This window comes from Protomyctophum parallelum (assembly GCF_964188405.1).
Source record: "Protomyctophum parallelum genome assembly, chromosome: 22".
NCBI classification, from domain to species: domain Eukaryota; kingdom Metazoa; phylum Chordata; class Actinopteri; order Myctophiformes; family Myctophidae; genus Protomyctophum; species Protomyctophum parallelum.
In genome coordinates, this window is record NC_139714.1 from 7742065 (window position 1) to 7768728 (window position 26664).

Genomic DNA, 26664 nt, shown 5'->3' on the forward strand with positions numbered 1-26664 from the left:
AACATGTCCAACTCCATTTAGTCCCAACCAACCCGAGTGAAATAGTAAGAGTGGCGACATGCACTAGCGTTGACTCCCATTGTAACAATGGAATGGGGATGTATGATGATGCTTTCCTGTTTTGTTTTTTTTGCTATATAGAACTTAGAGTATAGCCTATATCTAAGATATAGAAGTGTATATTTGTATGTCTCTAAATGTTATGATGAATTGAACATGGTGGACCCTCTTGTAAAAAAGCGTAGTGATTTATTGCCAATTATTGGTCGTCCACTCACAGTTGACAGTTTTTGTATTGAGTTGTGCTTTGAAATGCACTGTAATTCTGCAAACTGTTAAAAAATACTTCAATCAATCAATCAATCAATCAATCAATCAATGAATCTACCGTATACATCAAGTGCTCATTTTATCTCAATGGGATAGTTCTCCTACTCTACACTCTGGTCACAACCACCATGGTAATAACTACTAGTACGGACATGGAGCAATGGCGCCATCTCGCCGTGGAACTGTTGGAGTTGCGTGAATAATCACTTTCAAAGCATTCATTACAACAAAACAAGTGTCTGGTTTGCCTATACATTATCGGCTGACATTTCACAGGCCTCCTTTAGTCTACCTCTCATTTCAAAATACTGCCGAAATTATAAAATTATTTATTTTGTCTAGCCAACAACATCAAAGGACCCAATCAGACCATGAGTCACATTTGCATGCACAAATGTCTTCGTGGCCTATTCTGAGGTAGGCTCCACAGGAACAATGCCACATTACACATATTCAATTAATGTTAAAATTTGGCCAAAACAAGGACGCCAAGGTTCTGCCATTATCCTAAAGAAGTTAGCAGTCAAATATGAGAGGATGACATGCAGCAAATAGGCTAGCCTCAATTAGGCCTACTACTAGGCCCACTACACAAATTAGATAACGTCTTATTATAAATATTATATTTGTGTTATAGCGACAATATATTAATTAACAGTGTAACTCATTTTATTATAGCCTATAGAAGATATTTTACCTGTTACCCGTTTGCTAAGCTTGTCTTCAGTGTTCAGTCAGTGGTCGTCTCAATCCAATAGAACATTATTTTACCGCCTTTTTTCCCTTCTGTGCACGACATCCTGTGGGTTAATTAGGTCAGTGTGGTAGGCCTATCAAAATAGCAAGATAGAGCTAGAGAGGAGGAGTCTAATTTGATGAAATGTTCCATTTCAACTTCATTTTCTAGAGACCATGCACGTGAGACATTCAAAGTTCAAACCAATGACAACCACTATATGACATCGTTTTTTTAGGTTATAAAAATGACCACTGAGAAACTGCCAATAACCTGTCTGGAGTGGTCTTGGCTGGACAGACAGTTGTCCTTTAAGTTTAAAGGCTCATTCATAGTCTGGATTTTCGGTGGTGACGTGACCACCGGAGCTGAAATAACATTGCGGTGGTGAGTAAAAACAGAGAGAAGGGCTGGAGCAGTGGCAGTGGTTTGCTCCTCACTGAGGTTTGTGACGTCATGTTGTAGTTCGGTGGTAACCTCACCACCGAAAATCCAGACTATGAATGAGCCTTAAGGCACAGTGTAACAATGACTAATGTAGGTACAGTGTACTTCTCAGTATCCAAAGTCTCAGACCCTTCCTCAACAAGGAGTGCCCACCTCCTTATCCACGTCTCTCAGTCATCTCCAGGCTGGACTGAAGGCTGAACTCCCTCCTTGTTGTTTTGATGGCATGCTCTCTGAGGGCCACCCCTTATCACTTTTTACTATTTTGAAAAACCTTGAAAAACCTTTTAAAATAGTTCAACCAGCCGATTTCTTATGTCATGTTGAAATAACATAACATAACAGTAAAGCCGGTTTAAGTGAACTCAAATGAAAACAACCTGCGATTGTGTTGTTCCTGCACTACTGTATGTGTGGCTATTTACACGGTGAATCTCTACAAGCTGTCGATATCTCAGCACCAACTACAACCAGACAAATTCCTGTAGGTTTATTGCAATAACAAAATATTCCCCTGTAAATACTGCAGAGTATCAGGCCTGTCTCAAAAGATGAATTTGTGAAGAAAGAAATTGTCATTCTACTCCCCCTTCTTTCACACACAGTAAACAAATATGACTGACAGCAGTGTGACTCACGTCGGAGGACAAACTCAGAATAAAATAAATAAATAATAATAATAAAACACTGCACAATATTTCCCCGTAGGAAAGGAGTAGTTTATTTTAAGTGGTTGGTTTTACATTCAACTGAAAAGTATTCTCTAAATAGCTCTCTACTGTTGTCCTCTACAAGGTGCAACGGAACGAGAATGTGAATATTAGCAAAGGGAAGAAAACAACAGAGATTAAAGCAAACATCGACAGAAGGTCATACTAAAGAATCTCAGGTTTTTTTCTCGTTTCCTGTCTTTTTAGACAGACAGTCTAAAGGTAAACACTTCCCTCCTTCAAAAAGAAAGAAATAAAAGATGACAAATACAACAGAGTAAACTTTAGTCGCTACTGAACGAATATGTCATAGTACTGCAGCTGGTCAGACAGAGGTTTGAAGCATTTGAGTCAACCAACAGTAAATACAGTCAAATAACTAACGCAGGATTCAAAACTATGCATTTTTCTTTTTAATAATTTGCGGTTATATCTATCATTTATACTGTTTGTATAGGATAAATCAATATATACAAGTTTTTCTCCCCCAAGACCTTTAACACACAAGCATTTTTGTTTTCAGTTAGGAAAATAAATTTTGGTCAATATTTCTTTCATTTTGTTTTCCTGGTTTTGTTTCATGGCTTTCTGATTGAACGAGAAGACAAGGGTACATTTGGTCTATCAAAACAATAAAATAAAAAAGCTCACTATTGTGTTCTCTCTCTTTTCCACCAGTGTTTCAGACTACCATCGAGGCCTTGTTGTTGTAAACTAGCTCTAAGCTCTCTCTATCTCTCTCTAAAAGAAAAAAAACATCTTCCAGTAAATGAACAAAAACATGGTAGTGACGAATTCATACTTTGGCACACAACCTTTCATACACGAATAACATACTTTCAGCTGGACACACATCAACACTTTCTATTATAGTTTGAGATATGTAATCTTTTTGTACCACACAGTCGTACAACAAAGTATAAATGAAAGCTTGATTCAACTCCAGAAATAGCAGATTTACAAGCTGAAAACACATTGCATCACGCTGCGTTATGAGCTTAAGAGACCGGCAGTTTATAGTATGTAGTCTCTGGAGCCCAAGTAATGGATATTTTAAAAGTAACAGTTTATACCAAAGGCTATCGGAGGGGAAATATTACAATTGACAACTCTGAAAAGTGAAGCAGCTTTTAGGTCGTTGAGTCCAAATGGTGAACTTGTCATAGCTATGGATAGTAAAGCACAGCAGTCATTCACAAAATGTATAACACATCTACAGTTAGTATTTAAAAAAAACGGTCTAAACAAATGGCTGATACAGCATTTAGGTTAAGAGTCTAATTATTAGTGCATCCGGCCGACTTTGTCGCACGTCTAAAATAAATGAACAAAATCAGCTCATGTTTGGGGGAAGGAAGCCAGGCAGGGAGGGTGATATTTGTCACTGCAATGCTCTTTTGAATTAAATGATTTATGTTTCCAATGACAAAGCAGTCAGTCTACTACATTCAACTAAGTTATAAATTCCACTAAATTATAAACTGCCCACTTCCTTGTCAACAATATTTTTGAAAGAAATAAATGTTTCTACATATCACTCACGGCAGCCATTTTGCCCTTACATCACACATGCTCCTCTGTAGGACAGCAAAGCACTGCCATGTTAATAATTCATGTTCTTAAAATTAATACACACAACTTTAACAGAAATTACTTTTTTCTTTTTTTTACAATTACTTTTCAGAGATTAAACTGAAATGAATGATTCCCTGCAACTATTATATTTTTCACTGTCAGAGCCCTTTGTCTGGAGCATTTTTTGTTTTGCCTTGTGACCTTTAATTAGGGGCGTAATAAGGACATTTTGTGGAAATATGGAACTAAAGAGACCAAGGTTATCGTCACTGACGCTAAACAAATTATTATAATATAAGTGGACAGCTTTGTAGTGTCTAACGACGAGGCTGATTTAGTGTATTTTCTTTAGGAAGATCCATTACTTGTGACCACCTTGGATTAACCATAACAAGGTTAGATCTGTGCCCAAACAAGATCTATGTTTGTGTGAATGCCTAAATGGTGAACCCAATTTAGCCTACTCATTTGACCTTAACTTGTGACTTGGTCCTATGACATGTGATTCTAGAACAGTGCCCGTATTCTCAAAAGGTTTTTCTCAATGTAGACAAGGCCACGCAGGTATACGGATACGCACAATGATGCTGGGTTAGGCAGAAGAAAATGCCTGCATATTTGTTCTTCTGTTTGTCGAAGTTTTTGTTTTGATTTGTAATCAATGGCAAAAAGAACTGTTGCGTTTTCGATGGTCACCTTATCACCTAAAACTTGAGTATGAATAGGCCTTAAAGGCTTAAGGCCGGCCTATTCATAGCGCTTAAGACTTAAGGAGTTCCCTGCTACCAGGTTATAGCTGTATTGCACAGGCTAAAATATGGATGTCCATAGGGATCGATGCAGATACGATAAATGTATTAATTTGAGTAAATATAATTATGAATCTTCCTGCAATTGTTGCCATCTCCTACCCTTTCTGCTTTCAGGAGAGTTAGAAAATATACAGTTAATAACAAAGCCTGTACTCTCTGCCTGTATTGATAGTCTCCAAAAGCTCCTCTGCGTTTCAAGTGTGATACGCAATAGGTGCCAACGATCCAGTTATGTTGCACACACACACACACACACACACACACACACACACACACACACACACACACACACACACACACACACACACACTAGTGTCTGTAGGAATCTACATTTACATACAGTAGTAGCAGTGAGTGTACTTTCACGCCACAGTCACTGCTCAAATATACAGAAGCGCCACCAACAGGCCAGTTTGTGTACTACAGCAAGCATCAAATGCAGGCCCTCTAACAATGGTTCAGTATCTCAACCTCCCAAAAATAGGTCTTATTCCGACAACATATTTGGTCCTTTATGAAAGAAAAGAAAAAGTAATAAAATTCCTCTTGCTTAACTCATTCATCACACTTCATTGTTTTTGTTTCTTCTCGTTCTCATCCCTTCTCCTCCTTTTCATCGGAGTCGTTCCAGTTCAGGGTTCTCATCCCCCTCTTCGTCTTCATTAGTGGCTTGCTCGCTCTTTATCTCCGGTTTAGACTGGAGAGAGAGAAAGAGAGAGATTGATGAGCGGGTAAAAAGAACACAATAATGAAGTTTGTAAGCGATCGCAGTTCTGTGTGTGTGTGTGTGTGTGAGTGTGAGTGTGAGTGTGAGTGTGAGTGAGAGAGAGAGAGAGAGAGAGAGAGAGAGAGAGAGAGAGAGAGAGAGAGAGAGAGAGAGAGAGAGAAGCATAGAGAGACATGAAGGCAGGAGTACAAAAGAGTGTCAGAGAAAAAGAACAAGAGAGACATGAGGGCGGTATTGCAAAATGAAAAGAGTGAACAAAGACAGAACTGAGATACAGAAAGGGGGATGGAGAGAAATAAGGGAAGAGAAGAAGAGGAGATAGAGACAGAGATCAAAGCAGAACAGAACGCAGAGAGAGAGAGAGAGAGAGAGAGAGAGAGAGAGAGAGAGAATACACAACATTACATAAAGAGAGAAGAATGAGAAGTTGATATTCAAGTACTGACAGGCCATCAAGCTCTTGTTCTACTATTATAAAACAATACATTTCGTTCAAAAAGCTGAGTTCGTTAATTTCAATGTAAATCCTCTTAATTTATCTGTAAAATCCTACTATAAATGCCTCAGCCAATTGATTGCCATGTCAACCCCACACTTGCCAATTGATTACTTAACCAGTCCAGTTTTCACAGTCACTTTGCACTCTTCAGACACAGGCAGGCAGACAGACGGATACAGAGATCTCCATGAGGGACACAGACAGACAGTTAAAATGGGCGGTATGACAACAGGTATTGGGCACTGGCCACGTACAGGTCTAGTGTAACCAAATGGACCATTATGGTTCCATTTGTACAAGATAACACACGTTGTGACTGCTTCGGCCAACTCTACACTGTACACATACCCCACCCCCATTAATATTCTTTTTACGCATCTACACTGATCTCATAAACGGTCCCTATAAATCCTCAGGGCGGAAATCTGTCCCCAGGACGGAGAACTTTAAGCCCTGCGCATGCGTGCGTGTGTGCGTTATACTCACTGTGTAGCATCTTCACCAGAGCAGCGATTTTGATCGGGTGTTGATTCCTTTCCTCCTGTTCTCTGTAGCAGCTGCAGCATTACGGTGGCTACGCTTATGAGACTCCAGATACAGCTAACACACACATACACACACACACACACACACACACACACACACACACACACATTAAATCAAGGATAGTGCAATACAGAGTCCATATCATTATCATCACGGACAGTGTACTCATGTATCATTTTACACATTGGGGCAATTTCTCACCGACGGTAATGCAAATCAATTTATGAAATAAACGTGTTCATGACATTTCCATTTAGTCTTTGTGGATAAATAATCTATAAATGTTCATCTAGAATTTATAAATATTCATAAAAAATAAATCTATATTGTATGCAAAGAGTAATATTCCATGTATACAAAATGTATATATTAGATAAATATTTCTGTGAAACATGCCTAAAACAGTATGTCGTGTTTGTGAGTTATTCTTTTTTTTAAATTATTGTATATTGTTTTTAAAAATAATGTTTCCAAATGTAATGGTCAATTTGGTTACATTTGTTCAGCCTCTGAGCAACAATAAGACCTTCTGAGGTAAATGAACACAGTGTGGAATGCGGCAGCGCCCTGCGCTTGCGTACCTTCTTGGCGAAGGCTCGTCCACACTGATCGCAGGCGTGGAGCGAGAAGTTCTTGGTGACCTTGACCTCGGAGGAGTGGCTCTCCGACGCTCCGCTCTCGGCCTCGCTGCGCCGGGTGTGAGCCGCCGCCGCCGCCGCGTCGTTCTGCCGCAGGTGGGCGAATTTGTCGCTGCGTCGGGTGAGCGGCGGGCTGCAGGAGCGCTGGCGCTGCTGTCTCTCCTGCTTCCTGGTGACGGGGGGCGACGGGGCGAACGTTTTGGACGAAGACGGAGCAGTCGAGGAAGACGAGGAGGAGGAGGAGGAGGAGGTGGTGGTGGTGGTGGTGGTGGCGGCCGGCGCCGCCCCGGAGGAGGTCGCACCCGACGAGGACGACGAAGACTGTTGGTCCTGCTTGCGGGTGACGGGTGGCGAGGGAGGGGAGGGCGGGCCAGAAGAGGAGGAGGCGTTGCGTCCGTTCACCTTGTTTTTGTTTGAGCAGATAGATTATTGTATTATTACATGGCACACACACGTACGTCATACGTCACAATACAAGATATGCTGTTAATGGTCATATTGTTGTACCTACTGTAGCTCAAAGACAAGCTCCATGAAAAAACAAAAATGCAGTAATTTATAGAGCTTGATATATAGAACACTTGACATTCATCTAAAAATAAAAAATCTGCCTTTAAGAAAAAGTGCAGAGGTGTTTACTGGAATGCAGATGACCATAGCTAAAGGAATAACCTTAGGCAAAAAGTTCACACACATTCATACACCGATGGCGGCGGAAACCATGCAAGGCACCAACCAGCACATCAGGAGCAATTAGGGGTTCAGAGTCTTGCTCAAGGACACTAACTCTGGGGGAGCCCGGGTTCGAACTGGCAACCTTGCGGTTACCATCCAGCCACTCTACCCCTGAGCCACCGCCTTGATGTAACTATAATGTGACCTATAAAGTATAATGTTGTGTTTTGTCATATGTTTTTGTGTGGCCATGGCATCAGCTGATGGGGATCCTTTCAAATAAACAAATAAACAAACCTCCTTCTTGGCGCCGCCGCCGCCACCGCTGCTCGTGGCGGCCTCCACGGCCGTGGAGATCTTCTTGGCGAGGCTGGAGTTGTTGAGCACCGACTCGGCCGAGCGCTTCACCGCGCGGCTCTCCAGGTTGGGCATGATCTTGGCCAGGTAGCTCGACGACTTCTTGTGCACCACGGTGACGTGGCGCAGGACGTCGCGCTTCCGCCGCGACTCGTAGCGGCAGAGTGGGCAGCGGTAGAACTTGATGAAGATGTCGGTGCCGTCCGTGTGCAGCTCGATGTGCTTGGTGAGGTTCTGCCGCGAGCTGAACTGGCGCTTGCACAGCTTGCAGAAGAGCTGCTTGAAGTCGAAGCCCACCGACAGCTTGGGGGCCTTGGTGGAGGCGGAGGTGGTGGCGGCGCGGGGGGCCGGCGGCGGGGGGGACGAGGACGAGGACGCGGTGGAGGACTTGGGGCTCGGTGGGGGCGCCTGCTCCTCCGTCTTCACCTTCACCCCTTTGGCCGGGCTGTAGGGTTGGCAATTCGTTGTCAATCGATTTCATTGTGAATTTTGGCATGGCTGAACATTGGAACTTTGATATGCATCAAACAAACTGTCATTTCAGATTGCCTCTAAGGCTTCGTAATAAAAGATTGCACAGGGCAGATATACAATATACAAAGAATTTACTGACATATTTAATTTTATATATATTTTTTTAAAGTAGCGGAAATAGCTGATCTACAAGCTATAAAAAGTGACACGTTTATGATTGATTGATTTAAGCGATTATGATGATTATGCAAAAATAATTGTGATCTCAAATAATTACAATTAGACGGTTATGTAATAATTGTGACAGGCCTACCCTTTCAGACGGTCATGTAATAATTGTGACAGGCCTACTCTTTTAGAGAGTTATGTAATAATTGTGACAGGCCTACCCTTTCAGACGGTTATGTAATAATTGTGACAGGCCTACCCTTTTAGACGGTTATGTAATAATTGTGACAGCAGGCCTACCCTTTTAGACGGTTATGTAATAATTGTGACAGGCCTACCCTTTTAGACGGTTATGTAATAATTGTGACAGGCCTACCCTTTTAGACGGTTATGTAATAATTGTGACAGGCCTACCCTTTTAGACGGTTATGTAATAATTGTGACAGGCCTACCCTTTTAGACGGTTATGTAATAATTGTGACAGGCCTACCCTTTTAGACGGTTATGTAATAATTGTGACAGGCCTACCCTTTTAGACGGTTATGTAATAATTGTGACAGGCCTACCCTTTTAGACGGTTATGTAATAATTGTGACAGGCCTACCCTTTGGTCGGCGCCGCTGCTGCCGGCGCCGGAGAAGTGGCCGCCCCCTTCCTCGGCGGCGTGTCGGCGCGGTCGCTCGGAGACGCCGAGGCGGACGAGCTGCTTTCCGTGTCCTCCTCCTCGTCTTCCTCTTCTTCTTCTTCGTCGTTCTCATCGTCCGAGGACTCCTCCACTTCCTGCTTCACCCGGACACCCTCTGTGCTCGCACCGCTGCCGTTGTTGGGCGGCTGCGAGGCGGAGGAGGAGGTTGTCGTGGCGACGGCGGCACCGCCATTCTTCAGGTTGTACATCTTGTGCACGATGCCCATGTGTCTCTTCAGCATCACCTGAAATGCCCCCGAAAAAAAATACATCCGTTCATTTATTCATCAAAACATGCTGCCAAAGACGTTTTCAAGTGAATGATGTGCAAGGAGGGTCATCGTTTCATCACCCCAGAGATCAAATATATCGAAGCCGGTCTCATCAAAGTGGCGCAGGAGTTAGGCTTGGAAATAAAAATTTATAAATAAGTTCCCATTCGATCCGGTTCCGAAGTATCCTTGAGCAAGACACTTCACTCCTAACTGCTCCCGAGGGCCAGGTTAGTGCCCTTTAAAGTGCTTTGGGTTAAAAAATAAATAAAGAAAAAAAGGCGCAATATAAATGTGCCATTTACCATAAATCACAGCAGCCAGGAAGAGGCTGGTGACTCAGGAGACTGGGCCGTTAGTTTAATAAACACTTCAACATCAACAGATAAAACGGCTCACTCCAGCACAGCAGCCTGAGAGCTGCAGGCCCATTTACACTCAACGTTAAGTAGGTGTATGGATACGGATGGAGCATTGTGTCTGCTCTCTGCCTTCATTCCATCACTCTGTGTTCTAGAGATGCACTAATGGCCTCCGACGACGTCACCCGAATCCACGTGTACAAATAAATCACCCTCCATCGAGTTCAAGCTATATGCGACGAAGAGCAAGAATATGGAGGAACCTTTTGGGGAGAGGTTGTGAGAGTTGGTGCGGACGTTTGGGGCAGATTCACACTATGGTCCCGGGTGCACACTCACTCACCCGGGACCACATCGGGACCGATTGAAGTGTACTCGGATATGGATCACTGCGATGTGAAAGCCACCATTACGGTTGAATGATGGCCAGCGGGGACCAGGCAATCGTATTCGGGAACAGTTCGAGTCAATCAGACTCGGTGTGAATCTGCCCTTAAAGACATATATTATGTCACTTGGCCAGGAATTACAGGAATTACAGAATATCTCTTTGTTACGAGGTACATTATCATGACCTCCTTGACTGTAAAAGAAACCTCTCTTTACTCTTTACTGCCCTCATGTGGAAGTATTTGTTAACACATGCCAACTTAATCCATTCTGGGACGCCTTTTGGTGTTGTAAGCATTATGCTATTGAAAAATAGCAGATCTACAAGCTCATAGTGCTGCCGCGCTACGAGCTTGTAGATCTGCTATTTTTTGAAAAATCATAAAAATGGGGCGCAAATCTTGGAATATATATTCTTTGAGAGAGAACGTTTTTAACTCAAATCTTTGCTTCTGGGAGGGTCCCTGAAACAACACATTTTCAGATGGGGGTCCGCGGCCAAATACAGATAATTCTGGGGGTCCTTGACATGAAAAAGGTTGAGCACCACTGACATAGAAACAGGTTTTTCAGAAAACTGACATTTCTTTAGAATCGTCCTCAGGTCTAAAAGGGTTTGGCATTTACACATATGAACACATATACCATATGAAGCTGCTTCAGTTGATGTTATCTGAAGATAATACCAACTAGAGCAACAAGCTACACTTCAGTTTTGGCAGCACATCTTCTTCTTTAATTAAGTGATTAAATTGCTTGTTCATTGTATGAGCAAAGTCAAATGTTTTCAAATTTATTGTATGTTTAAATTACTTGATATTAATTAGTTTGCCTCCATTTGTATTTATTTGTTTTCCAATGAGTTCAATGTTCTCCAATAGAACCTTTAATCAAATGTAAGTTTTAAAATGAATTACCAAATTTTGAACTTAAAAAATATCGGTCAAAACGTTGGCAGTCTAGGACAGTGGTCCACAAATCTTAGAAATTCCATAAATTAGAAAACAATAGTGAAAGTAGGCGATCTAGGAGCTCACAACATGGCGTGAATTTATGGAATTTCTACGATGTATCTTTTATTTATTCATGAAATTACTTTGAGAAAAAACATTGAATTTGTTTGTAATTCATGATATATTTTCCTCTCTCCTTTTTTGGGAATGTTATTTTCTTTTCTTTTTTGTTAATGATATTTAAAAAAAACAGACCCGTCTGAAGTGAGTGGTGCTGTACTGTACTGTACTGTACTGTACTGTACTGGACGGACACAGGGACACACACACATATCTGTCTATAGGAGTGTAAAAATGTGTTTGGGACCCACGGTGTCTAGGACTCTCCATAAATCGGACACGGAGCCAAACCTCTGGCAACGGGTCGGCCTGCAACACCAACCTGTGAGCTGTAGGTCCTCTTGCACAGCAGACAGCGACAGCTGGTCAGGTTGTACGGAGCAGCCGCTGCCGCGGGCGCGGCGGCCGCAGCAGCGCCGGAGCCTTTGCTTTGGCCCGGCGGAGGAGGCGTTCCTTTAGCGCTGACGGGCGTGGTGCTCTTGGGGGTGGTGCACCGGGTGGGGGACACGCTGGCGGACTTCTTGGGGGGCGTGGCCTCCAGGGTGAGGAGCTGCCCGGGCCGCGTGGCGATCTCGGGGGTGATGGTGTCGCGCCGCAGGCCGCGGTGCACCTCGTCGAAATGGCGCCGCACGTTGGCCTTGGTGGCAAAGTTCTTGTAGCAGACAGGGCAGGACTTGCCGGTGGGCGTGGTCAGGGTCCGCGGACGACCTGCGGAGATAGGAAGAATTAGGATAAGAGTTAAAAGATCACAGTTAGGCGGGCGCACAGGTCGGTGAACCAATAAGACTCTAGGCCATGAATCACGGTGTCTGGGCCAGGCTACTCTCACATGGACAGAGGGGTAGAAAGACAGATTGTAGCCAGATAGGAACCTTTGACGAGGGACAGAAGACTGGTGGGTACAGTGCGCGTCTCTGTGAACTTCCGGAGCTCTTCTAGTTTGGTCTGGTGCTCCTTGCGACAGTGACGCCTGATGCTGCGTCGCGAGTTAAAGTCCTTCCCACACAGACAGCAGGAGATGGTTACATCCTCTACCTGGGTAGGGAGGGAGGGAGAGAGAGAGAGAGAGAGGGGGAGGGAGGTGTATCATGAGTCAATGAAGTGGAAATCATTTTTGCGTGTCTGTCTGTCTGTCTGTCTGTCTGTCTGTCTGCGTGCGTGCGTGCGTGCGTGCGTGCGTGCGTGCGTGCGTGCGTGCGTGCGTGCGTGCGTGCGTGCGTGCGTGCGACATGCACACACATTGGAGGTTCCCGCAAGGTTCATGCATTTACGCCAAAGCACATTGACAATGTTATGCCTTCTGTATTGTCTTGTCAGGTTGCCTGTCCGCCCCCAACATAGTGAATGTGATATATCTCAGGGATGCATCGAGAGAATCTCATTACATTTAGCACAAATGTCCCCTTGGATTCAAGGATGAACTGATTAGAAGTAGCTAGCCAAAGGTCAATGTCTTTAGTAAACATAAAAATAAATTGAATATTTCGAATATCGAATATATTTATATTCCAAATTTAAAAAGAATCCCCATATTCGAGGAATATTCGAAAATCGAAATATAATTTCACCAGCCCTGGCTTCCACCCACCCCACTCGTGGAGCCATCCTCTTCCGCCTGCATGGCCTCCTCGGGGGCCTCCTCGTCGGCGCCCTCTCGTCTCCTCTGCGCCTGGCTGTAGCTCTGGGAGGACTGGAAGGAGCTGCCGGGGCCTTCCGAGGGGCCCTGCTGACTCTGCTGCTGCTGGGGCTCCGACCCCCCATCCTCCAGTTCCCACGTCACCGGACTCTGTCTGTTACTGACAACATGAAGGACAGACGTCACGCCATTTCTATCATCTCGGCATGAGACTGTGTGTGTGCGTGTGTGTGTGTGGGTAGAGGTATTACTATATAGCTTTATAAAATTTGTGTCCAAAAATTAGGAGTAACAGCCTTCTAGTGAGGTCCAAAATGCCAGACCCCCACAAGATTTCTTCTTTTTTTTCCCCCCTGGTTACAAAGATTTCTTTGAGCTAACGTTACAGATAAGAAAAGATTCGGGGTTGGATTAGACATTTCAGGGTTGGGATTAGGTTTAGGGTTAGTTAGATTCAGGGTTATGGATTAGCGAGGGGCTATAGATTTAGGGTGCAAAATGACAAGAAAAAAGGTTAAAATTTGGTCACTCCAAACCATTGATGCAAAACAAAATACCAATGCATGCGTACACTACAGTATGTGTGCATGTGCGTGCGTGTGTGTGTGTGTGTGTGCGTCCTGCGGGTACCTGGCTGTGTGCGCTGGGTATCTGTTGAGCTCGTCCTCTGTGCTGAGGTACTGAAACACAGCCTTGTTACTGGTCTCGATGGGTTCCAGTCGCACCACATGGTCTGGCCTGTCCTTCCTGGGATAGATGGCCTCTAGCAGGTCCCTGATAGCCGCACTCTGCCTGTCGTCACCTGGAGGACAGGCACGTCAGAGAAAAAACATCATCACCTGGAGGTCAGGCACGTCAGAGAAAAACATCATCACCTGGAGGTCAGGCAGGAGAGGAGTGTGTGTGTGTGTGTGTGTGTGTGTGTGTGTGTGTGTGTGTGTGTGTGTGTGTGTGTGTGTGTACACATGTGTGCGTGTGTGTGTCAATTTAACAAAGGCGCAGACGATCAGAAATCAGCAGAGAGTGAGCAATGTTTGCGCTACTCTATGCCGAATTGAAGCGGACTCAGACCCAGACTTTTTTTTTTCTCCCTGGAAATAAAAACCGAGGCTACTGTGTGTGTGTGACGTGTGCTTTTTTGTTGTTGCAAATGTTAATAAAATATTCAATCAGTGCATGGTTTGCCTTGCGTTGATTTGAATGAAAACACAGGCGTGCAATTATACTTTATATCACGATCACGGATCCCGACAACAGTGTTGACCTCAACGAGGTGAAAGCAAACTATAGCAAAGCTCAAATCAAATTAATATAAGATGGTTAAATCGACCATGACAACTCTCCTGTGTATCCCATTCGCGCATTGTTATATTCCATTCAGCCAAGACCGGTACATGCATCTGCTTCTGCTAAAAACTCTGATGATTGTGTTTAAAAAAAACAAATGATCCGTTTGGTTAATTTTAAATGCACGCACGCTGAGGAGACGAGAAGAGACGAGACTCTTTTTTTTCTCTCTCACCCTCTCTGCAGCTCGCAGCCTGCAGGGAACCTCTCTCTCTGTCTGTCTCTGTCTCTTTCTCTCTCTCGCGCTTTAATCATAAAATGGTAATTGGTCAATACGTCCGCTATATTATTTCATACAGTCCACATTCATGTCTGCCTGGCTGGGTCGGGTCTCTCGGAATGTCGGAAATAATCGGATCTCGGTCGGACTCGGCACCGCAATTTGAAAGAAATCTCGGAACGAATCGGACAAAATTGTCACGGATTCGTTCGGGTTTGGTTTAAATTTTTCGGAACGGGTCGGAATCTGTAAAATGTCACAGATTAATTTCGGATTTCGGAAGCATTTTATTTGGACCTGTGAAGAGCTCTAACCTGAATACAACATTTTGCTTACAAAACTGCAAGAGAAACCCCATCATGAGGCCATGAATGAATATCACTATCACACTTCAAATTACTGTTTCATAATTAGATTTGACGTTATTAAGGAATGATACCAAACAGAGAAGAGACCGTACTTCAAACAACTTCTTGATTGGCTTTAATGCACAAAATCATTATCCAACACCCCCGAGTGGAGATTGAAACCGATAAGACCATTCATCAAAACGAATAACAGATACAACCTCCAACTATTTGTTATGCTCTCCGGCTTGCGGGACAATTAAGTTGCCGATTCGTAAAACAATTTAGCTCAGATCGATGGCGCGGAAAAACAAACGTTCCTCATGAAAAACGATGCTCTCGTTGCTTTTCCTGCGGCCGTTAAGGTGAAGGAATCTGAGCAGATACGTTTTGATCTGCGGGGCTTATGAGATATTTATTTCTCAAAACCAAATGAGGGATGGAACACGATGAAGTGCAAGAGTAAGTGAGTATCATCACAGTACTTGTGTAAAGAGGAGAGAGAGGGAGAGAGGTAATGAGAGGTACTGTACATCAAAGACACAGTGGATGATCAAAGCGTTTCCTCAATCCTCACAGACAGCACAGTCGAAAGTTAACTACAGGAGAACTACATGAGAGACATGTTCAATGTGGAAGTCAGCACAGTCCTGTGTGTGTGTGTGTGTGTGTGTGTGTGTGTGTGTGTGTGTGTGTGTGTGTGTGTTAAGGCTGTACCCTAGCGCTTATTTTAGGACTCGAACTTCGGCAGGAATTTTCGAGTGAACATTCGGACCATTTGTTTCTAATTAATTAAAAAAATAACCGTCTCGATCAGAGCGTCTGAGTAACAGTTTTGTGGAGGGCGGGGGAGCAGTCGGTTTGGGGGGGTTCCCGACGGCTGCGCGTCGCTTCCTCCTCTGACAGAGGGGAAGCGAGTAAGCGACGCCGTCAGAAGCCCCCTTGCTCTGGAAGGCCCCCTCACTCAGACCGTGGCGCAAAACATCATATTTACCCTGCTCTAATGCAACAAAAGTGTGTTCTTCCACACTCACAAGAAGTGGGCACAGGGAAAAAGCAGATCTTCCGTGACCGTTTTGCTTAACAATGATCAGAGTTCACTCCTTTTTGCTATCATGCTAGAGAGCATATGCTAATATATTATGGCTGCTAGTAAGAAAAGCGATCATGCTGGCGTGTGTGTGTGTGTGTGTGTGTGTGTGTGTGTGTGTGTGTGTGTGTGTGTGTGTGTGTGTGTGTGTGAGAGAGAGAGAGAGAGAGAGAGAGACGCACGCGTCAGTCTCCAATCACCAAATGAATGTGCACAGCAGAACAATAAGGGGAGATTTCTTTAAAAAATCATAACTTCTGACAGGAATGCACTAGAAACTTACTTTTTTTTACATGTTCATATCGCATTCTCGCCGAGATATATTTTCAAGTTAATAAAAAATAAAAAATAATAATAAAAAATATATTTTTTTAAAATAAAAATTATATTTAAAAAACGAATGGTTCAAGCCCATTAATTAAGATTCGAGTGCCAACCCTAACGAGCGAACATTCGAACCTTGAATGTTTGGGGACAGCCTTAGTGTGTGTGTGTGTGTGTGTGTGTGTGCGTGCACATGTGTGTGGTTAGGGCATTCACAGAATAGTTGAGCTAATGCTCCGTCTGAATTATGTGCGGATATCAATATCAAAATGCTATACGACACTGTAAATGAAAAAAATATTATTTGTTAATATTATTATTATTTGTATTTATTTTCTACAGCAGACATGCATCTGTGTGTGCTCTGGTGTTGGTAGTTCTCCTAATCAATTCATGGTTGAACTATTTGTTGTTATGTCATACTATTTTGATACTGTCTGTATGGGAGTTTTGCCATGCCATCACTGAAACAAACAGCAGCATTCATGCCAGAAAGACGAGTTGCCGCTGCCCTCTGGTGGATGAATTGGTATAATGCACTATAGGCTACTGACTAGGCTGCATGCTTTGAAAACAGTAGCCTGGAAAGCAGACAAATCTGCCACAGGAAAATAAAAACGTGATATCATCGCTATGGGGTACAGACATTTCTCAACCAATCAAATCATCGCTATGGGGTACAGACATTGCTCAGCCAATCAAATAATCGTTATGGGGTACACACATACACACAAAGCTGGGCATAGGAGGGGCTAGTGTCCCTCAAAAAAGAAAGGTTTGCTGTTATGAAATAAAACGCTTAATGTGTGTGTGTGTGTGTGTGTGTGTGTGTGTGTGTGTGTGTGTGTGTGTGTGTGTGTGTGTGTGTGTGTGTGTGTGATGTGTGAACTAACCATCAGTTTCAGGCATTCTTCGCAGACAGTAGTACTCTTTGTGTGTGATGAGGTTGGGCAGGCCTCGAAACAAACTGCGACACAGCTTACACTCAAATATGGTGTCGACTTCCCTCAGCAACATGTGTTTCAATTCACAGGTACCTAGCAGAGCGAGAGACACAGAGTGAGAGAGAGAGAGACAGACAGACAGACAGACAGACAGACAGACAGACAGACAGACAGACAGACAGACAGACAGACAGGAAAAGGGAGAGAAGAGGAAAAGAAATGTGGAGAAAGCAGAGAGAAAACAAAGAACGTTAATTGTGTGAATTTGTCTTTCTGGGGAGACAGAAGGAGAAAAAAAACAAAGCAAGTTGATTTGTATATTCATAAAGTGTACAGTGGCTCACACCGGAACACAGCAATTACCGCCAAACATCTCGACTACACGGTAAAATCCTCAGAGTTCCATTGCATGTCAGAGAGCATACAGATGGATAAATGAACAGACGCGTGCTGTGCAACAGGGAACGAGTGACGCCATGAGCGCCAAAAGATCTGGTTCAAAGACAACGGCCGGCGTTCGTCTACATCCACGTCTGGCTCCATCGACGTGATCCATCCTTGTCAGACACGTGGGTGAGATGTTGAACGTTGGATCGTTCTCGTGTGAATAGGGAAAATATTAAACGAGACAAATATGCCACTGCATTGACGTGGATGTAATTCCACCGCCGCCCGGGGAAAGTTTGCCACAGGCCGAACTTACCGAAATAATGTTGAGTTAACCCATTCTGACCGGGCACCCATTTTGGTGTTGGCATCATGTCGTGCTTTAGCTATTGAAAAATAGTAGATCTACAAGCTCATATCGCGCCACCGAGTGGCGCGATACGAGCATGTAGGTCTGCTATTTTTGAAAAGAATCGAAGAACGACTGACATTTTTAGAATCTGATCTCAGGTCAGAATGGTTTCGTCAGACCAGCGTGTGTCCAGTGGAAACCTCGTATGAATCTGATCTCAGGTCAGAATGGGTCAATACACATCTGACGACATGAAGGTGTGTCCACGTGAATGCAGTGCGCTGTGTGTCTTTTAGGCATGTTGTGTGTGTTGTGTTTCTGGTCTGCTAATCAGACTCCACCAAATATTGATCTAGCCTTTATAAAGTAGTGTGTTTAGATTCATTTTACTTGACAATGTTTTGACGACGTTGGATTGCAGATACAAACGTGAGAAAACGCCAGCGGTAACCTTCACCGTGATACGTTTCAAATGCTGAAGGATAGGCGGCTATTCTTGCATTTTCATGACGCACACATGGTCACCGTTCGTCGTCATCTCAGTGAGTCGTGAGTCGTGACTGTCAACAGTATTGTTTCACTAAGCCACTCACACAAGTTCTATGAGTATTTGGATGTTTGAGTCATGCACACACAAACACAGACACTCGCGCATTGTGTTATGTAGGACAATACACAAATACACACACACACACACACACACACACACACACACACACACACCAAAACAGAAGTGTGCTGTGCAATCTAGGACAACAGCAAAGCAAGCTCACACAACTTCCTGTAGATATTGTGAACTTAGCTGTGTTGACCCATAGAAACACTTCTTTACCTGCATCTCTCTCTCTCTCTCTCTCTCTTTTTTTTTTTAACATTTTGGGGTTGGGGGTAACGATGGTGCAGTCGGACGCTGGGGGCGTGTTCTCTCCTTCCTGTGCCTTTCTGTGTGGAGTTTGCATGTTCTCCCCGTGTCTGTTAGGGGAGGTACCCTCACAAAAAACATGCAGTAATCCTGGTCTCTAAACTGCCTCCCCCCACACACACACACACACACACACACACACACACACACACACACACACACACACACACACACACACACACACACACACACACACACACACACACACACACACACACACACACACACACACACACACACACACACACACACACACACACACACACACACACACACACACACGCTTTGTACCTGAACGGAAGCACTCTATAATCTGTTGGATTCCCGACTTGGAGGTCTGTAGAGGTTGTTGAAACAGCGGAGGGTCCCCAGGTTCTATACAGTAACCTACATGCACACAAACACACACACACAATCAATTAATTAATTTTAAAAAATCTAACAGGTGGTAACTAACAATGTATAAACAACCATAATGAGAGAGAGAGAGAGAGAGAGAGAGAGCATTGGTTTATTCTTATTAGTGTCAATATGTGAATAAAGTGTAATACCAACAATATGAGATATGATCAACAACATCTAAGACACACACACACACACACACACACACACACACACACAAAGTGAAACTGAAGGCAACTGAAATTGCATTGAGAAACTTTAATGTCCTCGTTTCACACTGTGCCGCAGAGTTGACTGCATGAAATACACAACGTGACAAGGATATAACAGGAAATGACATTGGAAAACTTGGACTGTCTTCACTCTCGTGAATTTGTGCATGTTTGATCCACACAATCCCATAGTTCAGAAGTCTATCTCCTGTTGCTGAAGCATGCGGCAGGCTTGGTGTCGTAGTAGGGTACACGTACTGTACACCCCCTGGACATGACACTAGTATAATGTCTGTCACATGATGTACAAGTACACGCCCCTGGACATGACCAGACGCTAGCATGTGGCAGGGACTTGCCCCCAACCCAAACCTTTTATAGTGTTTGGTATGACTCGGCTGGGGATTGAACCCCGGTCGCCCGAACATGCGTCTCCAAATATTTGTTCACACTGTTATCCGACAGCAGGTTAATTTCAGGGCAGTACTGCCCTGAAATTAACGTCTAATTCAGGCACAATTGTATACATCATTACATGTCACACATTGTGTTTGCTTGTCACCTTGCGCGACAAAACTACAACCCTACATCAAAGTATGGCGGGGCATTGGGGGCAATGTTTTATCTCAAGAGGAAAACAAACAGAATGAGAAAAAAGGAAAGGAGCCGCCCTTGACCAGGCACAAGAGGACAACATTCTGCCAACATGGGTTGGCTACGAGTGATTGATTCACTATCTGTGCTTAAACACACATGAACCCTGTTAAAGTGCCCCAGTATTTCCTCCAGTCAAAAGGTAGCAGTTTCTGTTAACGCAAACAATGACCAGCCCTTTATTTGGTAGGTGCTACCGCTAACAGACTCCTTTTAAGCATCATCTTGGCACCTGCCACAACACAGTCAAAATGTCCAGAGGTTTCGCATAGCCTACGATGGTGTGGATGGGTTCGGCAGATGGCCGTTCTGGACCCTGTTTTAGGGAACGTGAATGCTTATGACAAACTGTTTTGCTACATTTCCTTTACGGGCATTTCATCTGGGATGACACTACCGGTATATAAAACCTTCCTCACTTTATCAGCTTCGGCAGGTCAAGATTCTACGAACAAAGTGATGATGTCACTACAAACATGTCACTGCAAACAAACGTAACTCGTTGCCTTTCCAAAGTTCGTTTCAGCAGTTCTTGTACCTCAAACATTTTTAAACATCCAAATGCTACACAAACCATACAAATGCAAAATATCGCTTGTGACTGGTCAGACACTCAATGCACTTGCGATATGACTGGCGTTCAGCTCTGCTATACATTTAGACAACCATAAACTAGTTTGTGTCCCAGACTCCCAGGGAAACATCACATTTCTCTTTTGGGTCTTGAGCTAAAAAGTTTGTGAACCACTGGAGTACACAACCGGATGGCGATGAATTAATGGAGAAAGCACATGCCAACACCGTATACAGTGGGCGGTGTCTAGCGCTCAGGATCAGAGCGGAGCCGGAGCCCCACATGTATTTGGACACGGACCTCATAATTCATTCCAGGGACCTCCAGAAGCAAAGATTTGAGTTAAAAACATTCAGATGCACACATTTTCACGAGTTATTTTTATAGCAAAAGTATACTATATGTGCCATGTCAAAAATTACACAGATATTGACCAGTTTGAAAGGGTTGATCAGAAGTAGGCTTTGACTTAACAGCGTCTCTCCCATGCGTGGACACATACTGTCTGTCTGACTGTCTGAGGTGTGAGGTTCGTGTGCTGTGTTGTGTGGGAGGGACAGGCGTAGCGACCTTTATAACCTTGAACCAAAGAGATCAATACAACTTCACCACAACAATGTTGGCGTAACAGAGAGAGTGCACTGACAGATTTGAGACAATATTCTGGATTTGAGGTTCTTGGCCTTGGCCAATAGGCCAAGAGATCTGACATTGATGGCTGTATATTTGTGAGATTAGCCACAGACACTGACTGGAGCAACATCTCTGCAGCATTCTGACGGGCGGAGATGAATGAATAGACACATGAAATGTGTCAAAGTTACGAAAGTAACCCTCCAACTATTCGGTACAGCTCTACTGCACACAGACCCACTCACTCACACGACAGACAACGAGATATGTTCGTGACAAACAGAGAACATGTGTGAATGTGAACATTTGTGTGTGTGCGTGCGTGCGTGCACGTATGCGTGCGAATGAGATAGAGAGAGGGAGAGGGAGAAAGCATGGAATAGAGAAAGAAAGTCAGATAGTGCCCTTCCCCCCCTCCTAGAGTTCTACCACTTTAGTCCTTGGGGGTCACCGACCCCTACCATTCCTAACCCCATTTCACCAACCCCCTCAACAGGAGCAGAGGTCAACCAATCAGAGCGATGGGATGACACTAACACACCAGATGAACACGGCCTGCATGACTCCTTTCTTTACCCAGGAATCAACGGAGCGAGTGGTCTTTTAGAAATCCATCAGTGGACGGACTTCTCTTTGTGTGTAAGTGGATAATGACAGAGAGAGAGAGGTAGAGAGAGAGAGAGAGAGAAAAAAAAACCCAATGTAGTTCTGTCAGACGCGGTGACGAGAAAGGCTGCCACTCTGACAGCCAATTAGAAACAACTTCCTGAATCCTGTCCGATCTGACTTCCTGCTTGACAAATTCCCACCTTTCTCCTCTACTTTGTCAGGCTGGTGTGTGTGTGCGTGCGTACGTGCGTGCGTCCGTGCGTGCGTGCGTGCGTCCGTGCGCTCAGACTAATGAATACTTGCCAGGTGCATGTGAGCTAATTAGAAGGTCTATTTTTAGACAACACGTGTGAGACCTTTCCTCCTTCTCTCTAGGTAGGGCGAAGTGGGTAGGATGAATGAAAGGAAGTAGATGGAGGACGGAAATATGACGAAGGGAGTATGGAAGGAAGGAAGGAATAACGAAAACGGCAAGAATGATGGAAAGGGGAGTGAAAAAAGGAAAGGATGCCATACAGAAGCCAGAGGATAGAGTGACCCGGTGAAAGGTGTCACCAACACAAAAGCTGCAGCGCTAGCCCCTCCAACGTCTGTCTTTCAGGAGAAAAAAAACTCACTTGGGTGAAGTGAGGGGCGCCCACTGAATTTATACCAGTCACATGATGTCTCACGTCATCAATGTTTGCTTAACATTTGACCTAAACAAACATTAAAAGTCCTTAGACTTGGCTGCCATTCGATTTACGTCATAAGGGCTCTAAACAAACATTAAAAAGATCATAGACTTGGCTGTCATGATGTCATTTTCAAAAGCCATGCATGGAAGGGGCTAGCGGCCCTCAAAAAAACAGGACCCCACTTGTCATGTTACGCGACATTTATAATGTTTGCTTTAAGCAGTGACGTCATGTGGCAGCCAGTGGGCGCCGCTCACTTCACACGGGTGTGATTTTTTATTTTATGAATACAATTTACGTTTGTCCGGGCAGTAAGGTAAGTTATCTTACTACTAGAGATGTCCCGATACTGTATTGGTATCGGGAAAAGTATCGGATCGGCCCTTATTTGTCATATCAGTATCGGTTAATATGCCAGTCTAACCACCGATCCGACACGGGGGTAAGGGGTTAACACTATGGCAGGTAAATACAATGTTGTGACATGTGGAATTTGCTTTGGAGTTGCCCAAACGGCAAGTGCACATTTGAGTGAGGAGTCTGCTATAAACACAACATGTGATATATAGCTAGATAGCTATAAACACAACACGAGATATATAGCTAGATAGCTATAAACACAACACAAGATATATAGCTGAAGCGGAAGCGAATAAAATAAATAGAAATTGCACAAGTAGCAGATGATCGACTAGCTTGTAGATCTGCTACTTTTGATGCTTTTGTGTGACGCTGTAGTATGATCAAGTAGGGCATTCATTGACGAAAACACACAAAAGGTAAATATGGATACAAGAGGTCTCTGATATATACTATGACATTTGAGGTGATGTGTTCCCGAATTGAAACAACAATAGGTGTTCCAGGTCTAAATGGGTTGCACAGACTCAAACACTTCCATCCAGTCTTACCTAGACTGTGAGCATGACCTCCAGGACTTCCCTGCGGGGGTTGTTCTTCAGTCTGACAGCTCTGGTTCCGGGTAGAGGCCGAGGTCGCTGGTTCACCTGGACTGTTCTGGGGCTCCAGGGGTGGAATGGGCTTCCACTGGCCCGCAGGCTGGGGCTGAATCTGGGGTATGGGCTTCCACAGAGCCCGGGCTGCGGGCGGTCGGGAACGGGAGGGACACTCCTCCGCTTCCTGGTTCTGTGTGTCGGTCTCCATCGGAGGCTCTCCCTGCTTCTCGTCAGGGGAGGCCTCGCCCGAAGCCTGGGGTTGGGGTTGACCCGGGGATTTGGCTCCTCCCTCGGGCTGAGGTTGTGATGGAGACTGGGTGTCGTCCTGGGGCTGGAAATCCTCATTGTCTTCCTCCATCTGATTCTAAAAAAAGAAAACACAAACATAGATACGATCAAACGATGAAATAAAATAAAATCATGGTGAATGACGTTTAGCGAAGCAATGCATGAGAAGGAGAAGACGAAGAACACCTAGTCTTTAGTTTGACCCTTTAGCCTAGTAGGGTCCCAGGTAAAATGTAATTGTTTGGTTGTCGTTGCCATTTTATGCCATGTTTTTGAGTGGTGCACACAGCTCCATATAACTGGTTGTGTGTGTCTCTATGTATGTCCCTATATCCGTTTAGAGTAAAAATCACGTGACGTGAGGGGCGCTAATATATTAAAGTCTAACGCTAACATATTAAAGTCTATCTCATGTTGATTAGGTGATGTAATGGTGATGTAAAACAAACGGTGCAAACACATACATTACCACTGTAACACACGCACGCACGCACCCACGCACGCACACACAGCCTGCACCATTCACAGTTCACTTGGAGGATTGCAAAAATGCACTATTATTATTATTATTATTAGTAGTACTATTAGCAGCAAAAGTGGACAAAGGAAAATAAAGACAAAAGATGGGGTTGCAAAGAGGCACATCCTAAGTATTCATCAGTATAAGTGTGGAGGCTGGAGGGCAGAAGAGCAAGCATTAAAATCAGTTTCTGACTGCGGTGTTCCCAGTGGCATCTTGCTCATGTCAAACACCACTAAGTGAGACTCCCCAACACGTCTATGTGTCAGTGTCACAGTGGTGAGTACTGCCAATTGTACTCCACTACAATTATTTTAAAACTTTAGTTACTAGTTACTTTGTAGAGTTTGATTATTATTACAAAACATACAGCCCTATATACATTTTGCCCATTATAATATAGCCGATCTACAAGCTCACAAGACAAGAAAAGACAGAGCTAATGATTATAAGACTAGACAAAACTAGAAAGACAATCCAACAAAGTATACGTTTATAAGTATGGAATTATATAGATGCAAATAATGACCAAATATGTATTTGTAAATATATTAACATTTGTAATTTAAGACTCCGCTTTAGTTTTTTTATCTAATTTTATATCTTCTAACTTCTAGCTGTGAGGCCCTGACTCAGCTTTAGCTAATTCATTCTATATTTTCTTATTTTATTCTTCAGAAACTGTGTCTTCATAGTCCATTAGTATGTGTGTGTGTCAGTGTGTGTGTGTGTGTGTGTGTGTGTGTGTGTGTGTGTGTGTGTGTGTGTGTGTGTGTGTGTGAGAGCGAGTGTGAGAGTGTGTGTGTGTGTGTGTGTGTGTGTGTGTTGTGCGTGTGCATGCGTGCGTGCGTGCGTGCGCGAGCTGATTATCCAGAGTTGACGGGAAGACATTTACCTTCTCTCTCACACACACACACACACACACACACACACACACACACACACACACACACACACACACACACACACACACACACACACACACACACACACACACACACACACACACACGATAAGTGGCCCATCCCCTTAAGTGAAAGTGTGTGTGTCACTGGTCACATGCATGTGTGTGTGTGTGTGTGTGTGTGTGTGTGTGTGTGTGTGTGTGTGTGTGTGTGTGTGTGTGTGTGTGTGTGTGTGTGTGTGTGTGTGTGTGTGTGTGTGTGTGTGTGCGTGCGTGCGTGCGTGCGTGCTTGCGTCTGTGGGTGGACCAGAGATAGAAGTAGGAGGTGGTAAATCTATTTAACAGCAGGGGGGGCAATTTCCCACTAAATGAAAAACAGCTTTATGGCACAGGAAAATACAGCCATCTATCACAATAACAGCTCAGCAGCAGATGCATAGGCATGGGTGGGCCTGGGTCAACTCGTGTGCAACTGTCACCCCTTTCAGATAGCAAAAGAAATACTGCCCATTATGATTATGCAAATGCACGAGGAAGCTTTATTTATGTAGACATTTATTCACACATTGTGATGTGTCCATCACTGATCAAAATGTATAGCCTAGAATTTTACAATTCTGTTAAATCTACAATTCTGCATAACCCTTGGCTTGACCCGTTTAAAGATTGTACATTGGCTATTCAAAAATAGCACGTTTTCATTTTTTTTTATGAAAGAATTAAGCTTTTAGATGTGCTATTTTCAAAAGATTTTTAATTATACAATTTATACATTTGAAAACTTGTGAAATGGGACATTTTCTACTTTCTACTTTGGTACCAATACTTTCGTACTTTTACTCAAGTCAATTTTGAACTCCGGACATTTTTCCAGCACCACTGCGAGGAGGCCTAGTTCTCCGGAGAATGAATAATGTCATTTTGAGTATCAAATATCTATCGTGATGAATGGATCGGATCGGTACAATATCGTTTCCGACCAGTGTTGTTTTTGGCAGCAATTTTTTTATTTTAGTTTCAGTCATAGTCTTTTGAATAGTTTACTTTTAGTTTTAGTCACATTTTAGTCACCTGGAATGTCTTAAGTGTTATTCTAGTTTCATATTCTAGTTTTTATTAGTCGACTAAATATCATAAGATTTTTGTCGACTAAATCTACAGTTGATTTAGTTGACTAAAATATATTTATG

General features: G+C 43.7%; 1 protein-coding gene across 2 annotated transcripts in view; it reads right to left on the reverse strand.

The window, feature by feature from the left end:
• Window positions 1–2237: 2237 nt before the first annotated feature.
• The window catches only part of znf800b (zinc finger protein 800b), a 52834-nt gene continuing 28407 nt past the window's right edge, over window positions 2238–26664 (reverse strand). For both annotated transcript variants that reach the window (XM_083758160.1, XM_083758161.1), the window contains exons 3-14: window positions 23718–24126; window positions 19337–19432; window positions 17334–17477; window positions 13743–13914; window positions 13065–13272; window positions 12349–12511; window positions 11799–12184; window positions 9299–9624; window positions 7993–8497; window positions 6964–7422; window positions 6323–6436; window positions 2238–5307 (exon numbers count right to left, since the gene is read on the reverse strand). In XM_083758160.1, the coding sequence (XP_083614286.1) occupies window positions 6335–6436; window positions 6964–7422; window positions 7993–8497; window positions 9299–9624; window positions 11799–12184; window positions 12349–12511; window positions 13065–13272; window positions 13743–13914; window positions 17334–17477; window positions 19337–19432; window positions 23718–24126 (2970 nt within the window). In that variant the 3' untranslated portion in view covers window positions 2238–5307; window positions 6323–6334. The remainder of the gene's footprint in view (window positions 5308–6322; window positions 6437–6963; window positions 7423–7992; window positions 8498–9298; window positions 9625–11798; window positions 12185–12348; window positions 12512–13064; window positions 13273–13742; window positions 13915–17333; window positions 17478–19336; window positions 19433–23717; window positions 24127–26664) is intronic.